At 40.6% G+C, this 16,694-nt stretch overlaps 1 protein-coding gene across 5 annotated transcripts in view; it reads right to left on the reverse strand.

The window, feature by feature from the left end:
• Positions 1-2,227: 2,227 nt before the first annotated feature.
• The window catches only part of ppfibp2a (PPFIA binding protein 2a), a 19,274-nt gene continuing 4,807 nt past the window's right edge, over positions 2,228-16,694 (reverse strand). For all 5 annotated transcript variants that reach the window (XM_068315596.1, XM_068315606.1, XM_068315622.1 and 2 more), the window contains 19 exons: positions 16,362-16,649; positions 16,014-16,106; positions 14,291-14,402; positions 14,061-14,093; positions 11,836-11,897; positions 11,011-11,146; positions 10,732-10,856; positions 10,553-10,629; positions 10,408-10,468; positions 10,151-10,271; positions 9,244-9,385; positions 8,790-8,918; positions 5,696-5,846; positions 5,475-5,586; positions 4,381-4,469; positions 4,123-4,245; positions 3,709-3,834; positions 3,307-3,495; positions 2,228-3,214 (listed from right to left, as the gene is read on the reverse strand). In XM_068315596.1, coding sequence (XP_068171697.1) covers positions 2,990-3,214; positions 3,307-3,495; positions 3,709-3,834; positions 4,123-4,245; positions 4,381-4,469; positions 5,475-5,586; positions 5,696-5,846; positions 8,790-8,918; positions 9,244-9,385; positions 10,151-10,271; positions 10,408-10,468; positions 10,553-10,629; positions 10,732-10,856; positions 11,011-11,146; positions 11,836-11,897; positions 14,061-14,093; positions 14,291-14,402; positions 16,014-16,106; positions 16,362-16,649 — 2,394 coding nt within the window. In that variant the 3' untranslated portion in view covers positions 2,228-2,989. The remainder of the gene's footprint in view (positions 3,215-3,306; positions 3,496-3,708; positions 3,835-4,122; positions 4,246-4,380; positions 4,470-5,474; positions 5,587-5,695; positions 5,847-8,789; positions 8,919-9,243; positions 9,386-10,150; positions 10,272-10,407; positions 10,469-10,552; positions 10,630-10,731; positions 10,857-11,010; positions 11,147-11,835; positions 11,898-14,060; positions 14,094-14,290; positions 14,403-16,013; positions 16,107-16,361; positions 16,650-16,694) is intronic.

Below are 16,694 nucleotides of genomic sequence, written 5' to 3' on the forward strand. Positions count from 1 at the left end.
AAGGAGTAAATAATAATGATGTAGAAAATTGGTGATAAACCTCTAATAAAAGTGTCACAGTATAGGATAAAGCCATGTTATTGTGTTTTTAACAGATGTTTCCTAGTTCACCAGAAACACCTAAACTAGCCAATGGATGTCCATTATTTTTTGTGCCACTTCAAATAGTGTAAATTTGGTTGTAGGGGCAGATTTACCGCCCCTTTCCTAGTTTTTTTATATTATAAGATGGCTTTTTTTCTGCATTGCCTTTACTTTCACAGAAAATAACAGAGTGTGTATCATTGAGTTTATGCAATTTAAATTGAATACAAATAAAAATCTGAATCCATCAGGTCTCAGTATGTTTTCATTTGTAGTAGTATGTCCATTAAATTGTGTTTATGGGGCTGAAATATGATTTTGTATAATTACAAGACACGTTTCTTGACATTTTGTCAAAGATGAGTACCAACCACTGTACAGAACATTGATGGAACAAAGGATTATGTTCAATAGTAGGATGAAGTTTCCTAAATACACTACTGAACGCCATAGGAATTCTTTCCTGCCTGTGGCCATCAAGCGGTACAACACCTCACTTTCATGTGTAATGATATGAAGGAAGGAAGTGTGTATATCTGTATATACCTTATATAATTATTCTACTTATTCCCTTCTTTTCTATAAATGGCCTTTTCTTTTTTATCTCTTAATTCTAATTTTTAAATGTATTTCTTAAAATGTATTCCTACTCTTGCTTGGTCCTTATGTTCTGCAGTGGAGCAACTGTCATAAAAAGCCATTTCCCCCTAGGGGATCACTAAAGAATTCTGATTCTGATTTTTTAATAAATCCAATAAAATGATAGATAAACCCTCTCCTTTATAACTATGAAACTAGGCCCAGTATTTAATTAACAATATCTCATCCCCTCAGTTCCTGTGTTGGTGTGATATCGTTGTTCCAATCTGTCCGACTGTGACTGATTACCTTGTGCCAAGGAGATAATATTTGTGATTTGTTAGTTTGTCCGTCTTCTTGTCCATTACAAGGACTACTCAAAAAGCTGTTTATAGGTTTTGATTACATATTGAGGAGGAAGTAGGATATGAATCCAGAAGTAACTTCCCAAGTTAGTGAAAATAAGGAATGTTTGCTTCTAAATTCATGGATTATGCCTACAATGATTTAAAAATAATTACATGATAACTTAATAAAAAATCCATGTCACAAGACTGAAATTATAGTGGAGAAACTAAACTGCCTTGGTAGAGGTTCGTGCCTACTGGGTGCCATCTGTTGTTGTAGTGTTATGGAGTTCAAGAAGTCACGTGGAGTCATGGAAAACTGAGAACCACGTAGTTTCACAGACACAAAACAATAACAATCTACCCAGCAATGACAAATGAATGAATCATACAAAGGGAAAAATAAATAATGATAACCAATCAGTAAAGGACAAATACTTCCAAAGTAATGACGTGTATCACTAGAACTGTGATACGTGTGTGGCACATGGAATATCCACAGACAACGCTGACATCTGCTGGTTTAAAGTAAAATCTATTAAAATAATGTGTACTTTGAATAAAGACTTGTTTTTAACTATGTCATTGTAAACAAAATTATAAAACAATAAAATATTCAGATAAATACTGTTGTAGACAGACAGACGGATGGACGGACGGACGGACGGACGGACAGACAGAAAGAAGGATGGATAAATAGAATAAACACAACATGCGATTTGCAGAGAAAGTTTTTAATATTCAAGTCGATTGTTGTTAGATTAAATAATTTTGATTAACTAAAAAAACCTTAAAAATCAGTTGATAAAATATATTCAGATTCTTTTACTTTAAAGAACTTCGGGGTTTGGGAACAAAACTATAAAACTATCCTCCTGTGTCATAGTACCAGATTGAGTCAATAATAATAATAATAATAATAATAATAATAATAGTAATAATAATAATAATAATATAATAATATAATAATATAATAATATAATAATATAATAATATAATAATATAATAATATAATAATATAATAATATAATAATAATAATAATAATAATGGATTAAATTTATATAGTGATTTTCTAGTAACTCAAAACATTTCACTATGGCTCCATTATACAGTTGCTTACTGATACCTGATGATGGTAGACTACAGATGTAGCCTGGGGCAGACTGCCCTCTTTGCAGAGTTAACTATACTGCAACCAGAAGTAGGCAGTCCAGGCCAGGAGCAGCAGTTTTAATTCTTAGGAAGCATGAACAAAAAAAAAGTCATAAATCTTAAATGTTAAAAGTAAAGCTCCACATTCATTTCTGTTGCATAAGCTAGAATTTAGCCAAATGTGAAAACATGATCCAGGTTTTCAGAAACAGTAGAATACTGATAATACAATCACTAGATGGCAGCAAAAACAACTGATTGCATACTGTATATTTCCTGGTACTTCTTAAAATATTTTATCAATAAAGACCTAAAGCCTGATGCTTATTACAATATTACATATGCAAAAGGATCTTATGAAAAAGTTGAAGAAATACCAATATGTTTCATTTGAAGGTGCAGAAGTTTAAATCTTCAGAAAAGAATCCAAAATAATTTAACTTTAGGGCTTGTCCTTCATACAGAAAATGAACCTTCTGAAGAAACTGGGTCAGTTATATTGCAGTGCACATATATGAGCAGAAAATATCATCAGCATTACTAAAGTTTAAATGCACTATGAGTAAAATACAGGGTTTAAAGCAAAAGTGTAACTAATAAGGAATGCAGAGAGCCACATCTTTTAAAAAAACAGTCAACATAATGTCATAAGTTATCACAATAGGATAAAAATATATTGACAAGAAATTCCATCATCTTTTAAACACAGCATCATTCCAGCCAATCACTGCGTGGATTCTTCTTTACATTTCTGCAATGAAATATCCACTAATTTGTAAAGTCACTTGTTTGAGGATGGAGTTTCCTGCTGCTTTTTCTAAAATTATTATTCTTGTATGGGGTTATTCGCCTCCACCAATCTCCCCACCTGTTCCCGCCCCTCAACCTGTCTGTCCAATCCGGGGCAGAGGCCCCTCAGCGGTGCAGGCGGGAACCGTGAAACGCCATTCACTGTCAGTGCAACACTGTCTATTGGGCAGATATAGTCTGCTGACTCATCAGGTTTCCTCTTTCTGAGATGACTGAATTGGGTGAAGCCCAGCTTCTTTGGCTGAAGAGAAACAAAAATGTAAACCTATGAATAGGTTTGTTTTTGGTTTGATCCTGCTACACACACATTTGATTTTTACACTGCATTCTCACCTTTACTTTTGCAGCAGTAGTGAGGGGCACGTATCCTGTGGCGTTGCCAAACTCTCGTTTCTCCTGTGCAGCCTGAGTCCCCACCAGGGAAGAAAAGGCGGTGGCGAGGTGGCGACGGAGCAAAGTCTTCTGTGGTGGAATATTCAGCAGCAGGGCCAATGTCTCTGAGCTGAAACGAGGCTCCAGGATCTATGGAGTACAACAAAGTCACATTGTAACAACACATTTAGGCTTAGCTTATAATGCAAACATACAGTCAATGATTCTTAATGAGGCATATGTTTGTATGTTGTTGTGTTGTAATACATTTGTTACCAGTCTGTTACAATAGCCTTTTAAAGTGGTATCATCCATCTAAATAAATAGATACTTAGAGACAAACTGTGACCATGCATTACTTACAATCAGGCCACCATGAACACCGCTGCCCCGTAGATTAGGGGCATATTCAGCTAGATCCACCGCTCTTAACCACTCCATCACACAATGGTTGGACCACTGCACAACCTCTGAAGGAGAAGGATTTTTCTAAAAAAATTTAAAAAAAATCAGCAATAATAATAAACAATATATTAAAATTGCGTCTTTCCATTTCACTTAAATCTTAAACAACCACAAGTGACTGCACAAAAGGAAAATGGCCTATTTTGAATTATTTAAGATCTTTTTGTCTCCATCTTGTGTTCAGCTGAAGTGATGACACAATTTACCATTTAAGCAGCATCTTAGTAGTACATTAAGTTTCAGGCAAAAACTACTCATATACTGAGTATCAAACATAAAACCACTGGTACATGCGAGACGCTTCACTTTTACCTCTTCCCCTGGTCTTCGACGAAGACAGTTGGGGTTGAACTTATTGGCATGAAGAACATGAATGGCACATTTAATACTGAGATGATGAAGCTGACTGGTGACCTTTAGAGTCAAAAGGTCATTCTGAAAGAAAATCAAAGAGACATTTATGAACATAAAAAAGCAATTTATGTTTTTTTATGTTCATTGTGTCATGTTTTCCATGTTTGTAAATAATGTCTTCATTGTATTCATTGTTCGATACAGGATCAGACTCACCACTGTGAGATACTGTATCATTCGTCCATCTACGCGTGCTTCGTGGAACTGATCCTTATACTGAGGCAAACCGATGTCATCCAACCAGCCTGAACAGGTGAGGGTCAGACATGAATTCATGTCACAGTCTAAACACTTTCATTTTGATGCATGACATCAACTACCATCTGTGAAAGCCTGTTTACCACAACTGTTCAGTGAGGATAAAGTTTTGCTTGGCTTATGGTTCTGAACATTGGATGTATATATGTTTTCTTATATATTACTATCCCAGTCATTTCAAGAGATAAGAAGAAGAAGATTCACCTTGTTAATCTCCTGACGAGGAAATACTTGTTATACTCTATGCATATATATACCATTGTGTTCGATACAGTTGTGAGCAGGCCCCTTAAACACAGCGTCAACACACAAGGGGCCTGCGAGCATTCATTTTCATTTCATGTACCACCGCTGTATTCGCCGTAGCGGGTCACGGGGAGCTGGAGCCTATCACAGCCGTCATAGGGCGTGAGGCAGGGGACACTCCAGGCACGACGCCAGTGCACCGCGGAGCCACATACAAAGACATACAAACATGCACACACACACTCGCTCCCACGGGCAATTTGGAACCGGCCAATCAACCTGAAGCGCATGTTTTTGGAGGTGGGAGGAAGTCGGAGAACTCGGAGAGAACCCATGCGGACACGAGGAGAGCATGCGAACTCCACACAGAGCGGGACTCGAACCTGGACCCGCCGTGTTGTGAGGCAACAGCGCTAACCACTGCGCCACCATGCCGCCCCGCCTGCGAGCACGCAATTAGTAAACGCAACAAACAGTACATGGGGAGGCAGAGTGAAGAGCAGTGACTTTGGTTAGTACTAAATAGAACAGCTTGTAAGGGGACGGGGCCTTGCTCAAGGGTGCCTCAGCAGTGGCTGGGAGGTGAGCTGACATCTCCCAGAGTCAGCTCACACTCTGGGAATTGATCCACCTTATGTCTGGATGATGTCTGGTCATAAGACGTCCACTCTACCGCTCAGCCACTGCCGCTCCAAAGAATGAGGGGCAGGAAAAATTCAAAATAACCCATCAGTAAAGCCTCTTACGGGTGACCCAGAGGTAGTTCAGCTCAGATGATTTTTCTAAAACTTTTCTTGTGAATGCCGTCAGAGCAAGCTGCAGCTTCTTCCTATGCAGTGGGTTCTTCATGCCCAACTCCTGAGGTCAGAAAGCAGAGTTGCACAAGGAAATGAAAGAGCAGATGTGACTGGTGATTTACTTTCAATTCCCACTATTTTTCATCTCACCATCTGCTTGAGCTTCTGACCTTTTCTAAATCCTGAGATGTTGCAGAAAGAAGTGTCTGTCCATTTTCAATCCACTGCCTGGTGATGTTCACATACTGGCCCAATCCATAGTCCTCTATCCAGCTACACACCTGCTCTTTGGTCCATTGGCTGAATGGAATATTCATATCACTAGAAAGAAAAGCACAAAAATAGGTTAATTAATTGTTAAAAATATTCAAAAGGGTCTCCAGGATACATAAGTCATGCATCTCATTCAAAACATTTACTAGAGCAGGGGTCACCAAATGGCGGAGAAATGCGAGTTTCACAAACCCTCGGTCTCATTCCTTGGGTTTGTGCTTGCTGAGATCAGGATGGACTCCGAGAAGGTTTCCGCAGTTGCGGAGTGGGCCACCCCCAGGTCACGCAAAGAGGTTCACAGGTTTCTGGGTTTTGCCAACTTTTATAGAAGGTTCATTCGCAACTATAGCTCTATAACCTCACCTCTGCAAGACCTTTCCTCGACTCACTTTTTTGTCTGGAGCCCCGAGTGTGAAGCTGAATTTTAGGGCTTAAAGTAGAGCTTCACTTCCGCCCCTGTTTTCATCTTCCCAGATCCCGGCCAGCAGTTCGTGGTAGAGGTAGACGCTTCTGACGTCGGGGTCGGGGCGATTACTCTCTCAAGTCAATTCCAAGGACTTTAAGCTGCACCCCTGTGCGTTTCTGTCCAGGAAACTCTCTTCGTTAAAACGAAATTATGACATTGTTGATTGCGACCTGTTGGCTGTCAAGGTGGCCCTGGAGGAGTGGAGACACTGGCTGGAGGGAGCTTCCCAGCCATTTCAGGTTTGGACCGATCATAAGAACCTTGAATATTTAAAGACCACGAAGAAGCTGGATGCGAGGCAGGCTAGGTGAGCTTTCTTTTTCAGTCGCTTTAACTTCACGCTCTCCTACCGACCTGGTTCCAAGAATATTAAGCCTGATTCCCTGTCTTGTACAGTATGTTTGCTCATGATCATATCGACCCTGAAACCAAGACCATTTTACCCGAGACATGCTTTATTACTACACTTTCTTGGGAAGTAGAGGACAAAGTTAAGGTGTCACCATTCCCCCGGAGTGTCCTGATGGTAAGCTCTTTGTGGTTTAGGCCCTCAGGGGGGAGGTGATTCATTGGGCTCACACCAATAAGACTGTCGGTCACCCTGGTATCAATAAGACCTTGTTTGTGGTACAACAACGTTTCTGGTGGCCCAAGATGGGGAAAGATGTTACTGACTATGTCAACGCTTGCCCTATTTATGCCAGTAACAAAGTCTCTCAGGAGAACTCATGCCCTTGCCCATCCCTCAATACCCCTGGTCCCACATCTCCATGGACTTATCACAGGGCTTCCCCTCTCTTACGGTAACACTGTGGTTCTGACGGTGGTGGACAGACTCTCAAAAATGGTTCACTTTATTGCTCTCCCCAAACTCCCCTCATGCAAAGAAACGGCTGAGGTCATGATGTTAAAGATCTTTCGGATTCATGGTTTCCCCAAGGACATCGTCTCTGATCGTGGCCCTCAGTTTATCTCACAGTTCTGGAAGGAGTTCTACAGCATGCTGGGCGCCATCCACAGACCAATGGGCAGGCTGAGCGCCTCAATCAGGAACTGGAGACCGGCCTACGCATCACAGCATCCCAGAACCCCGACACATGGTCACAGAAACTGGTTGGGTCGAGTTTGTCTACAATACTCTTCCGTCTGCTTCCACTGGTTTGTCTTCCTTCCGTATTGTTCATGGTCACCAACCATCTCTGTTTCCCTCTTTTGACTCGGACTCTTTGGTACCCTCTGCATTGGCCATGGTGAAACGCTGTAGGAGAACCTGGGAGCGGGCCCACCAGAACCTCCAACGGCAGTCCAACATCTACAAGGCAGCCGCAGACCATAAGAGAACAACCGCCCCACGTTACAAACACAACCAAAAGGTTTAGTTATCCACCAAGAACTTACCACTTCGGTTGGAGTCCAAGAAGCTCGCTCCTGGGATCATTGTTCTGTTTTCCATCGCCAAAGTCATCAATCCGGTCACAGTCTAGCTGAAGTTCACAAGGTCAATGCGAGTCCACTCCACATTTCATGTCAGCTATGTCAAGCCTGTCTGAACCAGTCCTCTCTCCCTCCGGCCAGACCCCCTCTGCCCACCCCGTTCATTGATTGCGAACAGGTGATCACCATTCGGCGACTCCTGTCTGCTAGCCATCGGGGCCTGGGGGTCCAGTACCTGGTCGACTGGGAGGGCTATGGGCCTGAGGAGCGCACCTGGATCCTGTCCCGGTTCATCATGGACCCCTGCTTCATCAGGGACTTTCATGCCGTCCACCCTGACGCGCCTGGGACTTCAGGCGCCGGGCCTTTAGAGGGCGTAATGTCATGAACGCCGTCTGTCAAGTATTTTATTTGCTTCCCCATGTTTCATGTCTTGTCTTCCTGTTTTATTTTGTGATCACTCACCCTTGTCTCTGTTCCAGGTTCCTGTATGCCCTGCCCCCTCTCCGTCTGTGTGCACGTGATCCGTGATTGTGTCTCCCACACCTGTGTCTAATCACTTCCCATCAGCCATTCATATATTTCCCCTTTGTGTCTTGTCTCGTCGCCAGTTCGTTGATGTTCTTTGCTAACGTGCCAGTCTTTTTTCACAGCCCTTGTCATAGTTTATCGTGTTTGAACCTTGCTCGTTTTTTGACCTTGCCTTTTTGCCTCCCGCCTTGGATACCTCTGCCTGGTTTGACTGCCTTTTCTGTGTACCAACCCTCGCTTCGAATAAACCTTGTTTTTCTGATTTACCGGTCCTTGTCGTGCACTTGAGTCCTGCCTTCCTGTGCTACGTTCATGACAGTGCATTGAAAAGTGCAACTTATTTTATCATTTATTTGAATTTCAATTTAAATAAATTTGAATTGAAATTGATATTTCAACCAGTATGAACTATGTCAGAAATTTGTGCTGTAGGTTTTGCTTCTGAGGAGATCGAACATCAAGGGCAATCCTGATGATAGCCCTGGCTGACACAAAAACTTTGAATACCTAGAACGAGAGGACTGTACTGCTACAGGAAGCAGAGAAACGCAGAGCTTTACCGTGCAGAGACATAGGATTCAGACGTTTGGGTCAATCTGGGTCCCGCTGTGGCACGCAGTCCTCCCCTTTTAAACTGACCGGCATCTTGATCTGCTGCTTGGAGCCCTCCAGACTGGGTTCTTCGAAGCCTGTATGAATGGAGGTGAACAACTTCAAAATGAAATGATAAGTAAAGTAAAATAGAGGAACTTTGTTGTTGGTAGTTACACAAAATACTCTTCATTTCTGTAACCTTTTAACAATATGAATTGTTAATTTATTATTCTGGATATGACAGTGTGTTATTGTTTTGTTTTTTATGTCACATGTAAATTAGTGTTTTTCATTCTTTATGAACTACGTCTACTTTGGGTCATGAACTACGTCTACTTTATTAAGTACTGTCTATTGTTTGTCTTATATTTTTCTGTATTGACATGTTGTTTATACATGGCTGTACATTCAGACACTCACTTTCCCCAGAGTCTCTTGAAGCTCCTGTTATTCTTCATGTACTCCGGTGAGCCCACAGCTCGCTGGCCCGACTGAGTATTCGCTTCAGAAAGAATTGGGGAATTATTGCTCGCACTGCTGTCGCCAACTTTATCCAACTTTCCTTTCAGATGTAACAAAAACCATAGTCAGTGTAAATATGTTTCAAACTGTGGGAACATTCTGCCAGTGGCTATTTCAATGTTATAGATGTATTTGTTAATTAAAACAGCCGTAAAGTTGCAATAATTTGGGCAGAAATAGCCTCTGACATTTTATCAGACTTAAAGATTTTCAATTAATGTTTTGAATAGATTAGACTAAATAGCTGAGTTATTGGAAATGCCTTTATCATTAAAATAATATTGATTATTGAGTGACAATGAATCTACAAACGTAACAAGGGTTTATGAGGTTATGAATCATTGAGTTAAGCAAACTTTACAAGATGTAAAGTCTCTGATGTAGGTTGCAGTTAGTCACCAGTCTACAGCTGAACCCAACAGAGATAAATTAGGGTGGGGCTCAAGCTAAAACTGGGCAGTGAAGTGGAGTGGAGGAAGGGTGGTGCCAGGGGTGGTGGTGGTGCTGAGATTAATGTGGTCAAAAAGAGAAAAGGGTGTGTTTGGTGAGTGAATTTATCCCATGATCCATCTGCTCTTTTAGAAGACTCTGCAATTACAGCTGTGATCAAGGGTGCAGCACTCATCTGGTCAAAAGAGAGCAATTTACCCCAAATTATGTACACTGCCTTTACTTGTGGGGTTAACTGGCCACACAATTATCCCGCAGGAAAGGGAGTTCTGATCCTATACTGGGGATTATTACTGCACCCTCTTCATCATGTCATGACATAAATAAAATTCTGACATAATACTCCTGAATTTACTTTGGCTAGAGTCTCCATCTTCACTCCCATCTGGAGACTTCTGACTTGTGATTTCGCTGCTGCTGTCTGCAGTCACGCTCTTCTCTAATGGAGAGGAGCTAACAGGCACCATCTGACCACCCTGGATAGACCACACACAGACAAAAAAATGAAGAAGACAAACCATTTGTTTCAAGGAATTTAAATGTCTGCACTGAACGTAATATTCATCAAACTGACAATTGCATTTATTTATTTCTCCTGTGGAAACAAAATACCTTTTGTAGCGATTGATTTGTAAGGTCACTCGTGCTACTGGACAAAATCTGTGGTTCAGTTCTAAGAACATAAAGTGCAATCATTTAAGTAACATCTAACAAGAAAAAGATTGTGGATTCAAGTGATGAAAAACATCTTCAGTACCCGGAATCACTGTCCTTCTGGACTGATGATAGAGACGTTTGCTGAGTCATAGAACTAGTTGTGGAAAGATTTGACACCTGTGAAAAAAATTCAACTTGTACAGATTACTACAGTAATATCAAATATAAACATGCAAATAAAACATATGCAGAATGGAGGCTGCAATTGTTTTCACTAACTTCAGACTTTATGTCCTCAGATTTTGCACTGGCTGAGTCAATATTCTTCATCAGTCCATGCTCTTCCTCCTCACTACTGGTTGAAGGAGTCCTACCGTTTGAGAGTGAATGAACAGCAGGTGGAGCTGCAGCAATAGAGAGAAAAATATTTTTCAATAACTCAACAGTGACATGCTTCTCAGGTTATTGTTAAGGCCATTATTATGCTAAAATGCTGTTAGTCACATAAAACAAGACTTCAATAGAATGCTGAAGACGAAGAGAGGAAATTCTGAATACCTGGCTGTGTGGCATGAGTGACCTCTCCGAATTGCCTACACTGATTCAAAAGTACGGTGAGCTCTTCAATACGTCTGTCCTGAAGAAAGCACAGATGGAGAGGTTGAAGTCCAGAAAACCCAATTGTGATGTTTATCTACGGTTAGCAAACACACATGAGGATTACGCTTCTCTCTATTGAAGCCACTCGGACGTATATCTTTTGCCATACGGTCTTCACTTCAAAGTTGTGGATAGGGAGGGGCTCAGCACAGGCTTGGTTGGAAATCTCAGTTGTGGTAACCAGCTGCATGGAGAGTGTATGTTTTGAAGTGGTGTGCACGTGTGGTTTTGCAATGGTTTTCTTAATGCAGCTCACTCCAAAATTAGGCTTGGCAAGACTAGGCTTTGCCTGAAATGGCTTGCAATGGTGCATGCACGTGTGTGTGTGTGTGTGTGTGTGTGTGTGTGTGTGTGTGTGTGTGTGTGTGTGTGTGTGTGTGTGTGTGTGTGTGTGTGTGTGTGTGTGTGTGTGTGTGTGTGTGTGTGTGTCTGTGCGTGTCTGTGTGTCTGTGTGTGTGTGTTCAACTTGTATGTGCATGTCTGTAAATTTATAAAGAGGAAATACAAAAGCTCTTCTGTTCTATTAATGCTTGGTGGTCGCACCTTTAAGAAATTACAACATCTAAAAGCAGTGACTGTCTAAATATTGAAACAGCAGTGACGAGAGCATGCTCACAGGTCAGTAAGACAATTTGCACTCACACTGCTCGGTGCTGCATAATCACATACAGCTGTGCTGAGCAGAAAAAGAAGGAATAGGACTCCAGATTGCTGGTCAGTTACCTTTTCATCATTGGCAGCTACCAATGCTTTAATTTCACTCCTAAGCTTCTGCAGCTCCTGATCTATAATGAGAACAATTAAATATTAATATGTATATGCAGGTGCTCATGTCATCTTTAACACTTAGTTTTGGAAAAGGTTATGTAAAAAAACATGAGACAGAATTACAGTATTTTCTGCACTATAAGGCGCATTGGACTATAAGGCGCACCCTCAATAATTTGTTTGTTTTATAATTTATTTCATATATAAGGCGCAACGGATTATAAGGCGCACACAATAAAAAATACAATGTATTTGCTGAACTGCAGGGGCTGTAGTTGCGCAATCCGTCCACTAGATAGAGCTGCGCTGCTCAGGCAGTAATGACTTCCTGACTACCTTTGAATGGCTCCTATTGTTATGTCAATAAGCCATTCTGAGCCTCATCAAGGAAACCTGATCACTTGATCACTTTGCCATCTTAGAAAGAAGTCAACACGCATATTAAAAAACCTGACATTAAAAACTGGTTAAATTCATTACGAGTGCAGTCAGTGCGAACAGAGCGGATTATTTCCTGATCTGAAGTTCGAAGCAGATATTTAAGCTCCGACGTTCGTCTTCGTTTATTAATTAAATATTGTTTCGATCGATCGGTAGTCCAGTCGGAGGTGAGGTGCAGCTATTTGCTGCTGTGTGTCCTAAACAATTTTTTAACCAGTTTTAAATGCAGGCTGCTAATTTACTGTCAAATGTGACGCTGATTTACTCCTAGAACTGACTTTAACGTCGGTGTCTCACCGCCGTGAATCTCACAGCACGTCGCTGCAGACAGAATACACAGGCCTGAATGCACCCCTCCGCCGCCCCCCCAGAGATATCAACTACATTTGTAAATCAATTGCAGCACATCAAACACGTTTGTCTAGCAGTGACTCAGCTCTTGAAATTTCAGAAAAGGCTGGAAGTTCAGCTTTGAGGGTCTTTCATTCACCTTTATGCCAGTTTCTCTGTGTGTTTCCACAGACTGATAGAATGGACCCTCACTAGATTCCAGCACAATGGCATTTTTAAGACCAATTAAGTTTAAAGTGGGTTATTTTTGACGCCAAATAGTTAGAAAATACTGAGATCAGTCAGTCAGTCAACCTTTATTAACAGAATTGTTGAATGTTCGTGCTCATACAGTCTGCTCTACCATCTGAGAGCAGCTCAGTCAGAGCCGGGACTTCGGTGACGCCCCTTGACTACCGTTGTTAGGGGGCGTGGGCCCGAGTGCCTTGTGAGGGGGCTCCTCTGGTGGTGGAGTGCGGCATGACTGGCGCCAGACTGCCGGCTTTTTTTCAGCGATCATGTTTTTAACCAATATTAATATGAATATTAATCCATATACAAGACGCACCGGATTATAAGGCGCACTGCGGGTTTATGAGAAAATTTTAGGCTTTAGGTGTACCTTATAGTGCGGAAAATATGGTACATGCTATCACATTATAAACTTACTGCTCACCAGCCATCTAATCCTAATATTTTTAGATTCAACCAAAACTTTATTATCTGCCAGTGATAGTCTTATACATGCTATGTTTTTCATATGTCAATCCAAAGTGCATGGACTCTTTCTTTGTAACAATTCTGGGCATACAATAGCTTTAGTGTTCAATGGCAGTGATAACACTGAGTCTGTGCTCCAAGTTCAAAGCTTTGCAGAAGACAAAATTAAGAACAAACAAGGTAGTCAGAGACTGGCTTCCTGAAAATGTGGCTTTTTGTTTTGTGAATATATTTCATTAGGTTTCAGAGATGTGTACCTAAAAAGGTATAAAAGTTCAAATTTGACCTGTAGTTTTTCAAGGTCAAGGTTGTGATCTAATTTTCATTCCCTTGCCTCCCTGAAGATAAAGCCTTTTGTTTTGTTCTTCTATCTTATCCAGTTCCTGAGATATGTGGAAAAAATGTACAAAAGTTGAAATTTGACCTTGACCTAGTTTTCCCAAGGTCATCATCTCATTTTCATCCCTTTGCCGCCCAAGTAATGTGCTTTTTATGTCATCTTTCTATCAGCAACAGTTGTAAAGATGTCTGGGGGACAGACGGACGGATGAACACACAAACACTCACAATTACAAAACATCACCCCTTCGCCAGTTGTAATAAAGACATGTCGGGAGAAATGAAGAAAATGAAAGTTTTAAGCAGAAATGGGTTTGAAATATTTTTCATTAAGTGCAGTTCAGGCTTACATTTGGTGTTTAGCCTCTTCCTGTACATCTCCTCTGAGAGAGAGAGAGACAAAACCCAGGATGAGACAATGTATTAAGGGCCAAGACAGACGTTTCTCAAGCTGCTACTGCAAGCTAATGAATGAAAAAAGGAGTCATTAACTATACCACCGATCAGACTACTCTGTCAGAGTGTGAGAGTGTGGTTAGTAGGTGTTGGTGGGGGATTTGAAGCCACGTGCTTCACTTACCTCTCTCTGAGCTCTCAGGGGATAGAGGGGGTCTGGCCAGAAGCTGAGTATGCAAGCTCTCGATCTCAGCATTTTTACTCAGGAGAAGCTGCTGGAGGCTGCTGATCTCTGTCTGTGGATGCCACACAGCGAGAAAGCATGTCAGAAAAGGCTGTTCTGTATATGTCAAAACATGCATCTTAATAGTGCCATCACATACAGTATCCTCTCCTGAAACCTTAATTCTAAGATAAACATGGAGAGGACTACATGAATGGATCTTCTCTGTTTTTTTTTGTTTTGTTTTGTTTTGTTTTTTTCATCCATAGTTTTAACTCTTTGAAATCAAATTATGGATGTTTTTATTTTTATCGAGGCATCTGTTTGGCCAGATAAAGTTACCATTTTTTCAGAATTTTAGCCAGTGCTACACAGACTCAGATTCTACACAACCCTAGCTAACTATATATGTCACTGAATACATAGTTCTACATAATTATATGGGGTATTAGATCATAAATCAAAAAGAGACATACATATACATACTTACATTGTCAAATATAATATCAGATTGAAATGTCACAAGATGTTGCACACATTAGTTTAAAGGTGTTTTGACGTTTCTATCTTTATCTGTTCATGAGTAATGCCCGTTCTTATGCTAAGTCTGTGTCTTTAACCCAAGAACTGTTTTTTTCTTACAAAAAATGTATTTCTTTCTCTAAATATTTTGTACATACATGACAATAGTCCCATCTATAATTTCACACAGCCGCATCTGACATGTCTTCTGGCTCTGTACACAAAACACCTCATTTGTGAATGGTTGGTTGACCAAACAGGGGCTTGGTAGAACCCACCAGTTCTCTGTTTGTGAAGATATAAACAGATCATCTCCAGCTCAAGTTTTTAAACTCAAAGAGAACATGAAATTGACAAACATGGAAGCCCAGCCTTAAGAGTAAGAGGTAAAAAATGGATGTAATCAACCTTATCTTCAATGTATTGTGTCATTGTTATGTAGAAAATACTGCAAAGGATCTTTTAATATATCATCTCCCAATTTTGATTCATTAGTCCCCTAAAAAGTTTCTTCAATGGTCAGATCAGAATCATAAAGTTACATATAAAACATTTATTTCACTGATTGCATCTTCCATATACCCCTGAAAAATATCCTAAAAAATCTATCAGAGCCTGAGGGCCTTCTTGGCACAGCCAAAATAATGAACATTTTTGCCAACATATTCTAAATGCTAATCATCATGTGAGTGTACTGGGGCCTCTGATCCTTAATCAGTCGGAATCATGAAGAATTAAAAGTGACGTGTTGGATTTTTCTTTTGAAATAGAACTATAAGAATGACATAACAGACAGACATTATTGCACCAGAAAGAATAGAGGTTAGGGTTAGGGTTAGAAAGTCAGAGAAAACAAGACATATTTTGAAATAATAATTTCATGTTTTTTTTTATTATTTTTGTAAGGAGCTGCCAAAGCACACAAAACCATCAGTAAATCTTTTACTCCATTACTTTGAAATTAAAGATAAAATCTCTCTCGAACTCTTAACAAAACATAAAAGCCCATTAATGAGAGAGGTTGTGCAAACAGAATGACTCACTGAACTGGCTGGAACAAATTGGACAGCATTAAGGAAAGTTGAATGAACAGTTAGTATTGGAATGTGAGCATTGACTTTCTTTTATACAGCCTGGACACCACAAAAATGAGTTATTTTACCTTTGTTGCTTTAAGCTTCTTCTCATATTGAAACTTCTGATCCTCCAGGTGCTCCACTTTGTCCTTGAGAACCCGGAGCTCCTTAAGTAAGCTCTAAAACAGAACAGGGGAGCATTTAGATGATTTAAATATGCCTGTGAATAGCAGAAAATGTGCATCTTGCTCTTTCACAAAAATATAAAATAGCATGAAATACTTTCATTGTTTCACATGAGGATGAATGTGATTAGCTATTTTCTATTTTTCCGTCAGAGACATTTAGTGCAGATAGATATTTGATGTTTCACTCTAAAGAGAGACAACCATGCAGTCACAATGTAAGAAGACATGCTGGCAGACTGTGCCTACACTTTCTCCTCCACAGTGGTACTGCTGATCTGCATCTGAGCTACCCTCTTCCAGGATGTGCGTGTTTCCACCTGCAGCCTCTTCTACTTTGTTCATGGCCCCAGAGGTTCTGTCACAGGAAGGACCGAAGTTTGAGGCCTGGCCCTCAGCGGACTCAGTGGGACACACTACTGGTGAGCTGCTGTCAGCTGGGCTCTCCATGGCCTTTTTCTCCTGGATCTTGCTATTGATCTCCTTTTGAAACCTACACATCTGCTCCTGCAGCTCACTAATGAAATTCACCACAGTCTGACAAATGCAGGAGAGAGGACAGAGTTGAAAGTTTTACAAAGA

The sequence above is a fragment of the Antennarius striatus genome, chromosome 1 (genome assembly GCF_040054535.1).
Source record: "Antennarius striatus isolate MH-2024 chromosome 1, ASM4005453v1, whole genome shotgun sequence".
Classification (NCBI taxonomy): domain Eukaryota; kingdom Metazoa; phylum Chordata; class Actinopteri; order Lophiiformes; family Antennariidae; genus Antennarius; species Antennarius striatus.